Genomic DNA, 18,610 nt, shown 5'->3' with positions numbered 1-18,610 from the left:
AGTCAAAAACAAAAACAAAACAAAAAAAATTAAATAAAATAAAATAAAACACGGAATGAGAAAAATCCTCTTCTATGAGTGCTTCCATCTTTACTGTGCTAGTTTTAAGGGACTTTCAACTCAATCAGGTACATGGAATACATGCTGATAAGTCTTCAGTTGCAAAGAATGAGATTAAAAGGGAAATCAAGCCACATAAGAAAGAGCAATGCAGCTGTTGCGCAGACCCAGGTTTGTAGTATCACCTTGAAAATAGCTTAAATATTTCATTGCTCTAAAACACAGAGAAAAGACCTCTGAATATGAATTATATAAAAGCACTGATATACAAAATACACTTATATTTATCCCTCACTTCAGTGGAGATTTATCTTTAAATAATGTTAAAAAGCCCAAGATTCCTCAGCTAAGCTTCCCTATTTAGGGAAAAACAAACAAACAAAAAAAAACAAAACAAAACAAAACATTCCTTCTGGAGAACAAGTCTTATGAGGAGTGGCTGAGGGAGCTGGGGTGATTTAGCCTGGAGAAAAGGAGGCTTGGGAGAGACCTTATCGCCCTCTATAATTACTTTAAAGGAGGCTATAGCAAGGTGGGGATGGGTATCTTCTCCCAAACACCAAGTGATAAAACAAGAGGAAATGACCCTAAGCTGCACCAGGAGAGGTTTAGGTTGGATATTAGGAAGAATTTCTTCACTGAAAGGGTTGTGATGCATTGGAACACCTAGCACCAGCTAGGGTTGTAATTCACTGATCCTCAACACCCTTGGCAGCCTTCAGCAGTAGCCACAGAATAATAAGGTTTAGAGTCTGAATGGGCGTAAGTCCAACAGCCTGTCCCAGCCTCAGCAGCAGCTGGGTGTTCCTCCAGTGCCACTGGGGAAGCCTCAGCTCCCACTGCCCATGTCACTCATTTTGGGGCCCACACACACCATTGTCTCCACGTCTCTCAACCAGGCACTTTTTCCAGATTGTTGCATTCATTTACAATAAGGTGAATGCTCCTTGACTGAGCCTATCTCTTCTCCCACTCACACAAGCTTCACTCTTGAGCGATGGACAGGATTTCTAAACTGCAACTTTTCTTCTGAAAATATAAGACCAGGATATTAGGGGAGAAACTGCAACAGGATTACCGGAGGGCACTGACTTAAGGTCTGAGAAAATAAATCCTAACAGTAACTGGCAGGAAGGGTCAAGCTCTGAAGGTTCGGTCCAAAGACAGTGGCTTTGCTCCAGGTCCAGCATGGCCCTGGATGGATACCACAAGACTTTCAATGAAGGATGGCTTGGAGGCTGGCAGTCCTGAATATCATCTCTGCAACACAATTTGGTACCAAGAGTAAATCTCTTTCCTCACTTACAAACTGGGGATAAATATTACTTATGTGCTTAAGAAGGGTGTCATGAAGATAAACTAGCTCACATTTGAACTATGAAAGTGTGAGGAATGTTTTAACAATTCGTGTCCATAAAGAACAATTTTGTTTGAATCCTGTCTGCCTCTGGGCCCTGCACTGGCAATTTAATTCTTGAACCACAGATGCAGTGTGTCCCAGTCTCCCCCTCATTCTAGTCAATTTATCAAGTCTTCAGAAAATACTCCTTAAATTTATGAACCTGTTTGCTTTTGTTATTCCGGACTTCTATTTCTAACAATTACAGCCTTTTTTTTTCCTGTCTTCTTCGAGATTAACTTAACACTGCTATAGATGTGTCTGTGAATGGCTGGGGAAGAATGTTTTAATTACTCGTGAAGCGTCAAATAAGAAAGCTGTTTGTGTTTGATGTCCGGGAGTTTCAGAACAACTGATAACAACTAGTGACTGTTATGGACAACTAGTGACTATGCGGATCTTTGGTATCTGGTTAGGGGGGCCGAGAGATTAAGAGGAAGGAAAAAGAAGCTGAAGGACGGCTGGGAGACAAGACCTGCAGAGAATGTTCTATAAACTTGGCATGGTGCCAAGTAAGTACAAAGGGGAGAGGAAGACTACGAGCCTTCAGCATGAAAGACCCCTAGAGACCCTGTCCTGGTTTCAGTTAGAACAGAATTAATTTTCTTCCTAGTAGCTGGTGGAATGCTGTGTTTTGGCTTAGGATGAGAAGAGTGCTGATAACACCCCGATGTTTTAATTGTTGCAGAGCAGTGCTTATACCAAGCCAAGGACATCTCAGCCTTTTGCTCTGTCCTGCCAACAGGCAGGCTGGGGGTGCAGTAAGAGCTGGGAGGGGACAGACCCAGGACAGGTGACCCAAACTGGCCAAAGGGGTATTCCATACCATCTGACGTCATGCTAAACAATATATAGGGGTGGCTAGCCGGGGGAGGGGGCCGGACTGCTCGGGGTTAGGCTGGGCATCGGTCAGCGGGTGGTGAGCAATTGCATTGTGCATCACTTGTTTGTACATATTATTATTACTTTCCTATTATCACCATTGTATCATTATTATTATTATTGTTATTATTATTTTGTTATTATTATTTTCCTGTCTAATTAAACTGTCTTTATCTCAACTCACGGGCTTCACTTTCCATTTCTCTCCCCTGTCCCAGAGAGGGAGGGGGGAGGGTGAGCGAACGGCTGCGTGGTGTTTAGCTGCCGGCCGGGTTAAACCACGACAGACCCCCAGAAGAGACCCCCAGAGGAGACTGCGCATGCTCCAGTAGGAGGGACTGGACCCCGGAAGCTAATTATAATATATATATATTTTTTTAGAAGTAGTAATGAATATGTATTAGTCTAGGAGCATAAAAATCAGCTGCTTGATGTAACTGGTGTGCGTCCTGGTGGAGCGGAGACTCCCGGTGCACCCAGCGCTGTTTGCTTACCTCTATTCCTTTATATTCTTTCAATAAATCCTAATTTTTATTTAATCCTAATTTGAATCCTGAGCCATTTATAACAAAAGTGAGAAGCACTGTATAATTATGCTAAATATTAAAACCTGTAATTAAACTGTGTCAGTTTCTAGACATATTAATCTCCCTCCAACCTCTGGCTTTATAAACGTCTGCCATGACTGGTCTTTGAAATAGGTTTTATGTGATGTATTTAAAGACAGTTAAATAAAATAAATAATTTGTACTCAGTGTATAGATACAGCCAGACATATTTACTCATGCTCCTTTACTAAAATTAAAACAACCATACAACCTTAGCAATCAAAGCAGGAATACCATGAGCAATTGTTTGTAACACTGAACACCCAAATAAAATTTGAAAACAGGGGTAACAAACTTTTATATTTATGGCTATAAAAGGCTACATGTTAAATATAATCAACTTCCAAGTTCTAAGAATCAAAAGCTTTTAAATTTAACACTGATGATTTACATATCAATATTAAGTGCAACTGCTTTCAAAATGAGCAACCGCATTCAAGAACTGGTGTTGTATATGGAAAAAAAAACTCAAAATTTGTCCTGGTTTTGGCTGGGATAGAGTTAATTTTCCTCCTAGTACCTTGTAGGGTGCTGTGTTTTGCATTCAGGGTGAGAATAATGTTGATAATACGCTGATGTTTTAGTTGCTGCAGAGCAGTGCTTACACTAAGACGAGGACTTTTCAGCTTCTCATGCTACCCTGCCTCCGAGGAGGCTGGGGGTGCACAAGAAGCTGGGAGGGGACAGAGCCATGACAGCTGACCCAAACTGTGCAAAGGGATATTCCATACCACATGGTGTCATGCTGAACAATTAGTATGGGGTGGCTGGCTGGGGGAGGCGATGGGGGACACCACTGCTTGGGGTCTGGCTGGGCTTCAATCAGTTAGTGGCTGGTGAGCAACTGCATTGTGCATCACTTGCTTTTATATTCTTTATTATTATTATTATTATCATCATCATTATTATTATCATCATTATTATTTTTTCTCTTCCTTTTCTGTCATATTAAACTGTCTATCTCAACCCACAAGTTTTTTCATTGTTTTTTTCCCCAGTTCTCTCCCCATTCCACTGGTTGGGGGGGGGGGAGGTGACTGAATGGCTGTGTGGTGCTTAGCTGTCTGCCAGGTTAAACCACTACAGTCCTTTTGGCATGAAGGGTTGAGATAACAACAGATTTGACCAGAGCATGGTAAAAGGAAATTGTTATAAGCATTAGATCAGTTTAATAACTGCTGATCACAATGTTGATTTTTTTGATCTCAAGGTTGTTGTGCTTGGTCTCAGCATTGTGTTGTATAGCACATTACTTACTGTACGTATTTCCTGTCATGCTGTTTATCATCTCTAGGGGATAATTTAAGGTTATCATTTTGTTGTACTATGTAACACTGGCATATAATATGATAAAATTACTGGTCATAAAACTAATCTGTTATTTGTACTCAGCATTGCCGTCACCTCCATACTTCAGGAACCCTCTCTTGGAAACTATTAATAATTACACTCTTTACCTTTTCTCCTCAGGGAGCCAATCTATGGAGGGACAAGGGGGGATACTTTCCACCACTTTTTCACCCCTCCCCCCTTTCTCCTTCTCCTCCAGGCCAGTTACAATAGATCTTTAAAACTTTGAATATCCATGGGATGTTCAAACGAGCATGCTTTTGTTGTTATGTCTCCTGAATGTATCTGGTTCTGTTTAATGTTAAACAACTATTTAAGAATGCCATCCAGAGATCTGCCCTGAGGCAGGATAGTTAGGAGTGGCAGGGAGCCTGCGAGAATATGGGCAGGCGCCTAGAACTGTTAGCACCTCCAATGCTTTGGAACTTCACCCCTGAACAAGTGCAAAATCCTTAAAAAAATGGCAAAATGCTTGAAAAAGGTATGGCATCACCCTAGGAATTCCAAAGAGACACAAATATCTGTGGTGTGCTGGGCCTTGACCTATATTTAACGAGCCACAGTCAACACAACTCCAATCCCTGCAATGTGCCCTGTGGTAACACCAACCCATGTGATGGGCCCTGCAGGCACTTCGACACCTGCAATAGACTCTGCATCCATTTCAACCTCTGTGACGGGCCCTGTGGCCACTACAACCCCCACACCAGACTCTGCAGCCACTCCAACCCCTCTGACAGGCTCTGCAACCATTCCAACTCTTGTAAAAGTCCCTGCAGCAACTCCAACCCCTGTGATGCATCCTGCAGCTACTCCAACCACCATGACAGACTCTGTGGCCACTCCAACCCCTGTGACAAGCCATGTGGCCACTCCAACCCCTGCAATGGGCTCTGCGGCCACTCCAACCCCTGCAAAAGATCCTGCTGCCACTCAAATCTCTGTGATGAGCCCCATGGCTGGGCCAGTGAACTAACCTGTGCCAGTATCAGTTGCCCCTACACAGAAGGCGAAACAATGGATGCTAAAGTCAGCACATTTAGGAAGGAAAGGAACTCCTATTCAGACACGGAAGGAGGAAGAAGACAATGGGGCAAGCTAGTCTGAAGCAGGGCCGCTATAGGAACAGGAGGACGAAGAGGAAGATGTCATAAAAGCATCAATAACCACCCAATCCCTATCCCAGGTTGAGCTATGAGACGTGAAAAGATTTCAGTTTTTGTTCAGGTGAGCACATTCTCACCTGGCTGCTCCAGTGCTGGGAAAACAGGGCCAATAGTCTGGAATTAGAGGGCAGGGAAGCCAGGTAGCTGGGATCCCTCGCTAGGGAAGGGGGCATTGACAAAACCATTGGAAAAGGAGCACAAGCCTTCACCCTCTAGAGGCGTCTCCTGTCAGGCATGAAGGAAAGGTATCCCTTCAAGGAAGATCTGTTGCAGGAAGAACAGCCAAAAAGAGGACAGACACTAGTATGGTTAGATCATGCTCTCTCTTTATTACCCGAATAGCCTGACTTTTATAGCAAACTTAACAGGGGCGGATAGTGTCTCACACAAGATTATTGGTCAAAAGCACTCAGACAAACAACTGCAAGAAAACAACCCCACCTGCAAGAAAACAACCCCCTTGTGATTAGCAGTCATGTTGATCCCGTCCTTGAAGCCAGTTGCTGGCAACAATATTTTTTAAATTCCTCAATTGGGCGATGTGGGAACACTGTCATGGGAACTTCTCATAGTCGTCCTGGCAGTTTGATTTGCTCAGCTGCAGCAAGTCATGGCCTCCTTGCTGTTTCAAAAATCCCTCAACAAGGATCTTGTATGTCAACCAGACAATTGGACCACTAGGGAGAGGGGAATCCAGTACCTGAGGGAAGTAGCTGAGCTGGAGGTGATTTATAGTGACCTAGACAACAAACAGTTATGCAAAGATCCAGATGAAGTCAAGTGTACATGCAACCCATGTGTCAGGAGTTTGTACGTAGTGCGCCATCATCATATGACAGCTCATTGTCAGTAATGACCTGGAAAGATGGAGAGGAACACGCAGTGGACAAATTGGCTGCCCAATTCATGCAATACGAAGAAAATCTAACAAGAAGTTTAACAAGAGCAAGTGCCAGGTCCTTCACCTGGGAAGGGGCAACCCTGGCTATATGTACAGACTGGGCAATGAGATGCTGGAGAGGTGTGGTTGATAGGAAGCTGAATATGAGCCAGCAGTGTGCCCTGGAAGCCAGGAGGGCCAACTGTATCCTGGGGTGCATCAAGCATGGCATTGCTAGTTGGTCGAAGGAAATGATTGTCCCACTCTAATCTGCGCAGGTGAGGCCTCACCTCAAGTACTGTGTGCAGTTCTGGGCACCACAGTACAAAAAGGATGTGAAACTATTGGAGAGTGTCCAGAGAAGGGCTACAAAGTTGGTGAAGGACATAGAGGGGAAGACGTACGAGGAGCAGCTGAGGTCACTTGGCCTGTTCAGCCTGGAGAAGAGGAGGCTGAGGGGAGACCTCATCGCAGTCTACAGCTTCCTCATGAGGGGTAGTGAACAGGCAGGTTCTGATCTATTCTCTTTGGTGACCAGTGATAGGACTCGAGGGAATGGAGTCAAGCTGTGACAGGGGAGGTTCAGGTTGGATATCAGGAAAAGGTTCTTCACCGAGAGGGTAGTCACGCACAGGAACAGGCTCCCCAGGGACATAGTCACCTCATCAAGCCTGTTGGAGTTTAAGAAGCCATTGGACTATACTCTCTGTCATATGGTCTGAATTTTTGGGTAGACCTGTGTGGAGCCAGGAGTTGGACTCAATGATCCTTGTGGGTCCCTTCCAACTCGGAGTATTCTATGATTCTATGAAAGCCTCTCTTTTTCCTTACAGACTTGCACCTGAGCTATGGAGACACTGCTTCAGAGGCCTGAAGAGGCATCTTTTTCTCCACCTGTATAGACCAGTATCTCACCTATTAAAAGCAAGCATTCCTTGTCTCAAGAGAGAAGATATAGTGGGTACACAACACATGCCACCCTGTAGTTTTTCATGGAACCCATGGAAACTGCTGCTCCAGTTTCCAGCAGGTAGTCCCCCAGACATATTAATGAAAACTATATCTAGGAATAGAGGGGCCATGCCTCTAGCCAGGTGGAGGAAAGGGACAGATGGGTTTATTGGACTGTATGGATTTCATGGCATAGTGGATCAGACCTGCAGGAGTACAAGGCTCTAGTGAACACTGGTGCAATGTATTCCCAAATGCCATCATGCTATAAAGGGGCAGAACTCATTTATATTTCTGGAGTGAGGGAGGATCCCAACAGCTAACTGTATTGGAGGCTGAAGTGAGCCTGACTGGGAATAAGTAGCAAAAGCACCCCATTGTGACTGGCCTGTAGGCTCTTTTTATTCTTAGTATAGACTGCCTCAGGAAAGGTTATTTCAAGGACCCAAAAGTGTTCCGGTCAGCTTTTGGCATAGCTGCCTTGAATACAGTTAAGATTAAGCAGCTGTCTGCCTTGGCTGGTCTCCCGGAGGACATTTGTGGGGTTGCTGAGGGTCAAAGAACAGCAAGTGCCAATCGCTACCACATTGGTGAACCAGCGGCAATACTGCACCAACCAAGATTCCCTGTATCCTGATTTGTTGAGCAAGACCCACTCACCCTTTACTACTCCCATATGGCCAGTACGAATGTCTACTGGCAAGTGGAGATTATCACAGAGTGGAGAGTGGGCTATTGTGGGCTAAATGAGGCCATGCCACTGCTGAGCACTGCCATTTTGACATGCTAGAACTTCAATATGAACTAGAGTCAATGGCAACCAAGTGGAATGCCACAATTAATATTGCTAATGTCTTTTTCTCCATCACTCTGAATGCAGGCCACAGTTTGCTTTCACTTGGAGGAGTGTCCAATACACCTGGAATCAACTGCCCCCAGGGGCGGAAACACAGCCCTACCATTTGTCATGGACTGACAAGACTGCACTGGAACAGGGTGAAGCTTCTGAGCATCTGCAACGTATTGTGATGACATCTATGTGGGGCAACACAGAAGAAGTTTTTGAGAAAGGCAAGAAAACAGTCCAAATTCTGGTTTTGGTTTAATGGCAAAAAAAGCTGGTTTTGCTATTAAACAGAGTAAAGTCAAGGACTGTGCACAGATATATTTTTTTTCAGGATAAAATGACAAGATGGACAAGATTGGATTCCAATGGATGTGATCAACAAAATAACAGCTATGTCTCCACCAACTAGCAAAAAGGAAACACAAACTTTCTTAGGCATTGTGGGTTTTCTGAAGAATGCACATTCCAAATTACAGTCTGATTGTAAGCCCTCTCTATCAAAGAAGTCAAATGAGGCTCTGAGCAATGACAAGCCTTTGAACAAATTAAACAGAAGATGGGCCCGTAGCCCTTGGGCTGGTTTGAGCAGGACAAGATGTAAACACTGAAGTCGGGGAAAATGGCCCCACCTAGAGCCTCTGGCAGAAAGAGCTCAGGGAAATTCAAGGTCGAACCCCGTGGTTTTGGAGTCAGGGATATAGGGGAATCCGAGGCCTGTTACACTCCAACCAAAAAAGAGATATTGGCAGCATATGAAGGAGTTCAATCTGCTTTGGAAGAGATTGGTACTGAAGCACAGCTCCTCCTAGCACCCTGACTCCTGGTGCTGGGCTGGATGTTCAAAGGGAGGGTTCCCCATGTGTGTCATGCAACTGATGCTACGTGGAGGAAGTCGGTCTCACTGATTACACAGCAAGCTCGAATGGTAAACCCCAGTTGCCCAGGAATCTTGGAAGTGATCGTGGAATGGCCAGAAGGCAAAAATTTCAGAATATCACCAGAGGAGGAGGCGATACATGCTAAAGAAGCCCCGCAGAAATAAAGAAGGTACCATCAAATGAGAAGCAATATGCCCTGTTCACTGATGGGTCCTGTTGTATTGTGGGAAAGCACTGGAGGTGGAAAGCTGCTGTATGCAGTCCTACAAGACACGTTGCAGAAACTGCTGAATGAGAAGGTGAATTGAGTCAGTTTGCAGAAGTGAAGGCCATCCAGCTGGCTTTAGATATTGCTGAATGGGAAAGTGGCCAGTTCGCTGTCTCTGTACTGAGTCATGGATGGTGGCAAATGCCCTATGGGGGGGTGGTTACAGCAGTGGAAGTAGAGCAACTGGCAGCGCAGAGGGAAACCCATCTGGGCTGCCACACTGTGGAAAGATTTTTCTGCTTGGGTAGTAGGTTATAAAAGTACGCCATGTAGATGCTTATGTACCCAAGAATCGGGCTACTGAAGAACATCGAAACAACCAGCAGGTGGATCAGGCTGCTAAGAGTGAAGTGGCTCAGGTGGCCCTGGACTGGCAACATAAGGGTGAATTATTTATAGCTTGATAGGCCCTTGACACCTCAGGCAATCAAGGAAAAGATGTGACAGATAGATGGGCTTGTGATCGAGGGGTGGACCTGAGCATGGACACTATTGCACAGGTTATCCATGAATGTGAAACATCCACTGCAATCAAGAAGCTGAATAGCTAAAATCTGTCTGGTATGGAGGATGATGGCTGAAATATAAATATGGAGAGGCCTAGCAGATTGATTACATCACACTCCCTCAAACCCGCAACGGCAAGTGCAACGTACTTACAATGGTGGAAGAAACCACCAGATGGCTGGAAACATATCCTGTGCCCCGTGCCACCACCCAGAATGCTATCCTGGGCCTTGAAAAGCAAGTCCTATGGTGACATGGCACCCCAGAAAGAATTGAGTCAGACAATGGGACTCATTTCCCAAACAACCTTATAGCCAAAGAGCATGGTCTTGAGTGGGTGTATCACATCCCCTATCATGCACCAGCCTCCGGGAAAGTGGAGCAATACAATGGGTTGTTAAGGACTACACTGAAGGCAATGGTTGCCGGGACCTTCAAACATTGGGATACATATTTGGCAAAGGCTACTTGGATAGTCAACACTAGGGGATCTACCAAACAGACCTGCCTAATCAAAACTGTTACCTACTGTAGAAGGGGACAAAGTCCCTGTAGTGCATGTAAAAACCATGCTGGGGAAGACAGTCTGGGCTATTCCTGCCTTAGGAAAACGCAAACCCATTCGTGGGATTGCTTTTCGCAAAGGACCTGGGTGTACTTGGTGGGTAATGCGGATAGATGGGGAAGTCCACTGATTACCTCAAGGGGACTGAATGTTGGATGAGAATAGCTCATGATTTGAATTGTATAAATATTAAGTGCAACTGCTTTCAAAATGAGCAACTGTATTAAAGAACTGGTGTTGTGTATGGAACACATATGTGAGATATGTTCATCTGATTCGTGTCAGTATGGAACAGTGCTAGGGCCGCATGGTATGATGAATGTGACCTTCTGTCTTACATACCCTTGTATAAGCACAAGTCTAAGAAAAACAGAGTGGTTAATGTATATAGTTCCTGTATCTTGCAAAGGAATGTTTTAGCAATTCGTGTCAATAGAGAGCTTGAAGGGAAATGTATTTGTAGGCTTTTCCTTGAAGTCTCTGATATCTGGGGGGTTCCAGAATAACTGCTAACTATTATGACTATTGCATGGGACACTATGCAAGTCTCTGATGTCTGGCCAGGAGATTAAGGAGACGGGGAGAGCTGAAAAACAACTAAAAGACAAAGCTTGCAGGGGATGTTGCACAAGTCTGACATAGAGCCAAGTAGGACAAAGGAGAAGAACAAGAGGGAGGAAGACTATGAGCCTTCAGCACGAGAGACCCCCAGAGGGACCACCGGAGACTGATACGCATGCTCCAGTAGGAGGGTTTGGATTCCGGAAACTAATTATAATAACCCTGTTTTTTTTAGAAGTAGTAATGAATATGTATCAGCCTAGGAGCATAAAAATCAGCTGCTTGATGTAACTGGTGTGCGTCCTGGTGGAGCAGAGACTCCCGGCACACCCAGCGCTGTTTGCTTACCTCTATTCCTTTAATAAATTGTAAACTTTGATTATAATCCTATTTTGAAGACTGAGCCATTTATTACACATATGTATATGTGTTTTGTATTCAGGATGAGAATAATGTTGATAATACACTGATGTTTTAGTTGCTGCAGAGCAGTGCTTACACTAAGACAAGGTCTTTTCAGCTTCTCATACTGCCCTGCCCATGAGGAGGCTGGGGGCGTACAAGAATCTGGGAGGGGACAGAGCCAGGACAGCTGACCCAAACTGCCAAAGGGATATTCCATACCGTATGATGTCATGAGGAAGAATAAAACTTTTGTGGGTTGGACGGGGGTGCGTGTGCTGCTATTCAGGGATTGGCAGGGCATCGATCAGCGGGTGGTGAGCAATTCCATTGTGCATCACTTGCTTTGTATATTCTTTTATTATTATTATTATTTTCCTTTATTTTATGTCCTCTTAAACTGTCTTTATCTCAACCCATGAGCTTTTACTTTTTTTTTCTTGTCTTCTGTTTCTCTCTCCCATCCCACTGGTGAGGTTGGGGGGGAGGGCATACAAACCGCTGTGTAGTATTTAGCTGCCTGCCATGTTTAAACCACAAGAAAAAGAAAAGCAATCAGAAGCAAAGCAAGGGGCATTGGTCACAGAATCACAGAATCACAGAACTGTAGGGGTTGGAAGGGACTGCAAGAGATCATCGGGTCCAACCCCCCTGCCAACGTAGGTTCCCTAGAGCAGGTTGACCAGGTAGGCATCTAGATGGGCCTTGAATATCTCCAGAGAAGGAGACTCCACAGCCTCCCTGGGCAGCCTGTTCCAGTGCTCCGTCATCCTCACCGTGAAGAAGTTCTTTCGCATGTTGGTGTGGAACTTCCTGTGATCCATTTTGTGGTCATTGGCCCTTGTCCTGTCCCCACAAACCACTGAAAAGAGGTTGGCCAAATCCCTCTGTCTCCCACACCTCAGGTATTTATACACATGGATGAGATCCCCTCTCAGTCTTCTTTTCTCAAGGCTGAACAGACCCAGGTCTCTCAGTCTTTCCTCATAGGAAAGATGCTCCAGGCCCCGTATGATCTTTGTTGTCCGCAGCTAGACTCTTTCCAGGAGATCCCTGTCTTTTTTGTATTGGGGAGGCCAGAACTGGACACAGTACTCCAGGTGAGGCCTGACCAGGGCAGAGTAGAGGGGGAAGATCACCTCCCTTGACCACTGGCCTGTCCTGGTTTCAGTTAGGATAGAATTAATTTTCCTCCTAGTAGCTGGTAGGGTGTTGTGTTTTGGATTAGGATGAGAAGAGTGCTGATAATACACTGATGTATTAATTTTTGCAGAGCAGTGCTTACACTAAGCCAAGGACTTTTCATCTTCTCGCTCTATCCTGACAGCGGGTAGGCTAGGGGTGCAGCAGGATCTGGGAGGGGACAGACCCAGGACAGCTGACCAAAACTGGCCAAAGGGGCATTTCATCCCATCTGACGTCATGCTAAACAATATATAGAGGTTGCTAGCCGGGGGGGGCGCAGACTGCTCGGGGTTAGGCTGGGCATTGGTCAGCGGATGTTGATCAATTCCATTATGCATCACTTATTTTGTATTTATGTATTTATTATTATTATTATTATTATTATTACTATTTTCATGTCTTAATAAACTGTCTTTATCTCAACTCACAGGCTTCACTTTCCTGCTTCTCTCCCCCATCCCAGAGAGGGTGTTTAAACAACAGCTGTGTGGTGTTTAGCTGCCTACCGGGTTAAACCATGACATGGCCACACTCCTTTTTATGCATGCCACGATTCCATTGGTCTTCTTGGCCACCAGGGCACACTGATGGCTCATGGTCAACCTGTGTCCTGGTTTCAGTTAGAACAGTTAAACTGTCTTTATCTCAACTCACAGACTTCACTTTCCATTTCTCTCCCCCGTCCCAGAGAGGGAGGGGGAGGGTGAGCGAACGGCTGCGTGGTGTTTAGCTGCTGGCCGGGTTAAACCACGACAACCTGTTGTCGACCAGGACCCCCAGGTCCTTCTCGTCAGAGCTCCTCTCCAGCAGGTCGTCCCCCAGCCTGTACTGATAGATGCGAGTGTTCCTTCCCAGGTGCAGGACTCTACACTTGCTCTTGTTAAACCTCATTTGGTTTCTTCCTGCCCAGCTCTCCAGCCTGTCCAGGTCTCGCTGAATGGCAGCACCACCTTCTGGCATGTCGGCCACTCCTCCCAGCTTTGTATCATTGTTGTACTTGCTGAGGGTGGACACTATTCCCTTATCAAGGTTGTTGATGAAGATGTTGAACAACACTGGACCCAGCAGCAGCCCCTGGGGAACACCACTTGTCACTTGTCTCTAGCCGATCACCACCCTCTGAGCTCGACCAGTCAGACAGTTCTCAATCCCCCTTACTGTCCACTCATCTATACCACAAAAGTGATGAAAATAGGCTAAGAATATACAATATTATAAACTACTCAGGAACAGGTCAGCAGTGAAATTTGATTAAAATAACAGAATGTAGTCTTTAAGGCGTGAGCTGTTTTTTAATCTTTAGCTGAAACCATGCCAAATTACCAACTCATAGCCATACTGAATTTTATGAACTTCACTTTATAAAAGTCTTTTGAATTGAAGTATACAAATGAACTGTAGATCATATCAATAAAAATTTAATAAATGTTATTCCATGGCAGCATTAGGGAGAAGAAGATATGGAAAAAAGCAATTACAAATAAAACACATATCTTACTGAGTACTGTGCAAAGATTGAATGGTCCCAGCTAGAAACCAAACTTGCTGTATACTGATTCACAACATAACAGTAATTGATTTTATAAGCTTAGCATACTCAGAACTATTCTAAACAATAATTATATAAACCCAAAGATCATAAAATTAATGATTCAAAAATATTATTATGTCTTTGATTTCCCCAAATGATTCAAAGTACAAACGTAAGTCACTTCATCTGGTCCTTAATTTCAGAACTCTTGGGTGGAATATAATACCTGTTAAGCAGTATACAGTATCAAAGAAAAACACCAACTGCTGTGAAACAGCCAGTACTAAATAACAAAAAGGTAAAACTAGGACATTCTATGGTAAGATGGTGAAGAAAGTTAATAAACCCCTAAATAAATTTAACTTCTAAAAATTCTTTCCCTTCCATCTGCACAGCAAAATGCATTAACTTATTTGCTGACAATATCTAATCTCTCCTGCTAAAATCCTGGTCTCACAAACATTATATAGCAATAAGTTTCAAAGTCTACTTTCACATGGCAGATAAAAATTTCCTTATCAGTCTAGACTTGCACGCAGTGTTTTCACTGTGTCCCCTTATTTTTATGTTCCATGTTTCAAAACAAAAACTCATGATTTATTTTCTATATAACAAGTTCTATTTTAATATTTAATGTAAGTACAAAAGCCTTTCCTAAAATATGGTTTTCAAACTATTTTTTCATGTTGTTTAGCTGCTATCAATGCTTCATTTCATTGTACTGCTTATTTACATCTGCTTGGGTTTGTGAGATTTCTTTGAGTCGCCTTGTCGTTACTTCCTTCACAAATCCAGATCACCAAATAATTCTAATACTAAGCACTGGAGCACTTTTATCCTTCTTTAAAGGAAAACTGCCTGCTTTTTACCTCCATTCGTCTCTTTCAGCCAGGTTCTCAATTAAATTTTGCTAGTTTAAGCAGGGCAGTATGAAAAATTACATTTTAAAAAGAGAAAATCTATCTTATTAAATGTTAAACAGTCCCCTTTTCACTTTTAAAGAACACTGTATTCTGTTGTTCAGCCCTACCCCACCATTTCCCACTAAAAAAAAAAAAAGTCACTTCAATTAAATACACTATGTGTGTGAAGTAGATCAGGACATGTATTAACAGCATTAGAGACATCAAGCTCATTGCTTATGAGCTCTTTCCCAAGAAATTTTATTTTCTAAACATCTTACAGTGAAGTTTTAATAACAGAATTCTCTTTCGTAAACATCATAGAATCACAGAATAACTCACGTTGGAAGGGACCTCAGGAGGTTATGCTCCTGAATGCCACAAAAAAAAAAAAAAAAGAAACAACTCAAAAACAAGGAGGGAATGAGGCAAAAGGAAGAACAAGCATCAAACTTACCATGGACTTGATTGATTTCTGAATTCTGAGAAAGAATTTCATCTGCTAATTTTTGAGCAGTTGGCAAAACTTCTGTGTGGTGCACTGTGATCAAATACTGTACAAATTTTTGTAGTTGGTCTCTGTTCATTTGAAAGAGTGTCTCTGAAATGGGAAGATGCAGTTTGACTTGATCTGGCTTGCGGATCCGGTATAAAGAGAGTGCCACAACATGGGCACAGTAAAATATGTCCTTGTTTCCACAGCTACAGGTCACTGAGGTAATCTTGCAACGATCAAAGCTGATAGCTACATTGCAAACAGTTTCTGGCTCCGATTGCATTGCAGGCTCTGTCACTGTGCCACTCAAGTGGAAACCTGTGTGGGAAAAGAAAGAAAGCTTACGTTATTAGGAAAAATACTATAATCTCATTATCATTTACCTTTTGTTACAAAAGAAAAAAGAAAATCATTTATGAGAAATGATGCATCTTGAAGACCTTGGCTTTAATTACAAATATGACAAACCCTTTCATATGTACATACCCTTTTCATCTCTGACAAAATCTAAGGCAGGTAAAAAGCCAGTTTACAACCCCTCTTTGCCATTCCATTACAACATTCATAAAAGATTGATAGTAAGAGAAACATTTAATTTGGTAACTCCTAGCTGCAGAAGCAGAGTTGCATCCAGTTAAGACCAATGTGAAACTCCCAGTAGCTCAGCAAGTTGGCAGCAGTTTTCCAAACCCTACACTAAGGAGACTGCACCTACCAGCAAATTTAACTATTCTGTCAATAAGCAAGAGGCTACCCTAATGGCATGAACCCCAGTCCTAATCTCCACTCTGACACTGATTCATTTACACACATCACTTAACCTCTTCGCTTTCACCTCTCCCACCACTACAGTGATGCTAAAGCTCACTTTCACACAAGTGATACAGTAAGACAGCTATGGTTGCATAGCTTTTTGGAGATGGAAACTGCTGCAGTTACCAACACACAGGAAGTCAGAGTTATAGTACTGAATGAGATGTGCAAGCACCATTTCAGAAATCTGCATTATGAGTAAGTTTTCCATTCAGCATGATAAAGCACAAGGCAAAAGAGCGGTGTCTTCATATAATGTAAGAAGGTATGGTACGTGACAAGAAAGATGTTCACTTCAGCAAGGACACCACTGCTTGACAAAGAACCCTGCTGAACAAAGGTCTTGAACACTGTCCTCTGAAGATTAGACCCAAACCCACCTCTGTTTTCCCAAACATGAAGACCCAGGTCTTGCTTTCAATACTTGATGAATAGCAGAATTTGGGTTTTCTTTTTTTTATTTTATTTTACCTAAGCATGACATTCATCTTGGCTCAAGCATTAAGTCAGAGGCATAGATACAGAGAAAAACAATGACATTTCATATGTCAGATCACTATTAAACTTGAACAGACAGTGCATATAAAATCTGGAATAAACACTACAAGCAAGGTGTTATACATTAACTATTTATAATGGAAAGCATATAAAACCACACCACCTCAACTCCAAAACTGATTTAGTGTTGTGAAACAAAAGCAAGTGTGTTGCAGGAAGCAGTATTACATGAAAATTAGGTGAAAAAAATATATATTGCTGTAGTCTAAATCTCCAACAGTTTTTAAAAAGCTCTTCAATTTACAGGAAACAAAAAAGAAAATCTTTCATTTTTTCCATTGGTTTGCGCTGTACGTTTCAGAGCAGGTTGTGCAGTGAGCAGCACTATTTGGATTACGTTCAGTTGCTGTACTCTGATACTCTATCCTGAAGAAGGTCAATCTGCACACACTAACCTAGACTTTTGCATGAGAGTTAAAGTGGTTAAAGTTTAAACTGAAGAGCCAGTAAGCTGTAAAGTCCACAAAGAGGAAGGGGAGGGAGGTTGAACAAGATCAAGCATTTGGTGTTGTTGCTCTTGGCTCCACTCAACACTTGCACAGAGAAGGGGAGCAGAGTTGCCCCTGGTAACATGAGCTCCTCCCTCTGGCTTTCACTTTTGTTTTTAAGTAGTCATGACATGCTCCTATAAGTGCCTCCTCTCAAGGAAGAAAAAAAAAAAAGTTGAAGTTAAACTTAGTCAGTTCGGTTTATTTCTTTATTTCAGGTTAATTCCCAGTATATGAAAGTTGGATTAGTGGTCTCAAAGAAATTGTATAGGATATTTTTCTTTTTAATATCAGTTTCCTACAAAGCATACATAAAACTATTTCTCATCTGTGAGCTGAGGAAAAGCCTAACACTTGAACACTGAAAGGGCTTGATCCCGTTTCTTCCTACTTTTAATAAGTAACTGAACTATTAATTCCAATAGAAAATCTCTTTTCTATGGGTCTTTTCTATGAAAGCAATTAAAAAAAAAAAAAAGCCCAACCAGCTACTCAAACAATATTATCACTTGTAATTTTTCAGCATGTTATTCAAGTATTGAAAAGGTTAAAATCCTCCTGGAATGATGAATGCCTCCAGACAGAGTTGGCAGAAGAACTATCTCTAAGTCCCTACTCATATTCAGATGAAAACTCGTCTCCCTGCTCTCCCTACAAGGAGATTTTTTGAGAATTCATGTTATTAGCAGCAACATTTTGTCCTGGTTTCAATTAGGATAGAATTAATTTTCCTCCTAGTAGCTGGTAGGGTGCTATGTTTTGGATTAGGATGAGAAGAGTGCTGATAACATGCTGACCCAGGACAGCTGACCCAAAGTGGCCAAAGGGGTATTCCATACCTTCTGACGTCATGCTAAACAATATATATAGGGGGTGGCCGGGGTGGGGGACCGGCTGCTCGGGGATAGGCTGGGCATCAGTCAATGGGTGTTGAGCAATTGCATTGTGCATCACTTGTTTTGTACACATTATGATTAGTAGTACTATTATCATTATTATCATTACCATTATTATTATTCTCCTGCCTTAATAAACTGTCTTTATCTCAACTCACAGGCTTCACTTTCCCGCTTCTCTCTCCCATCCCAGAGAGGGAGGGGGGAGGGTGAGCGAAGGGCTCTGTGGTGTTTAGCTGCCGACAGGGTTAAACCAGGACACATTTATATACACAGATCCTGGTCTAAACAATGACAGCACTAACACAGACTAACCTACCCTTCTTATATTACAGAGGATTTAAACAAAGATCAACTGCCCTCACAGCCCAAAATGTAGCAGCTCTGCATTAACTGTGTTGCAATGCCTGGGAATTA

General features: G+C 43.0%; 1 protein-coding gene across 1 annotated transcript in view; it reads right to left on the bottom strand.

The window, feature by feature from the left end:
- LOC309889543 (zinc finger SWIM domain-containing protein 6-like) overlaps positions 1 to 18,610 on the bottom strand; it is a gene marked incomplete at its 3' end in the record, with an annotated part of 239,723 nt that overhangs the window by 116,275 nt on the left and 104,838 nt on the right. Inside the window, exon 2 of the mRNA XM_082782392.1 lies at positions 15,400 to 15,756. Coding sequence (XP_082638518.1) covers positions 15,400 to 15,756 — 357 coding nt within the window. The remainder of the gene's footprint in view (positions 1 to 15,399; positions 15,757 to 18,610) is intronic.

Source organism: Aythya marila (genome assembly GCF_965140915.1).
Source record: "Aythya marila genome assembly, chromosome: W".
Taxonomy (NCBI): Eukaryota; Metazoa; Chordata; class Aves; order Anseriformes; family Anatidae; genus Aythya; species Aythya marila.
This window is presented reverse-complemented; position numbering and strand designations above follow the sequence as displayed.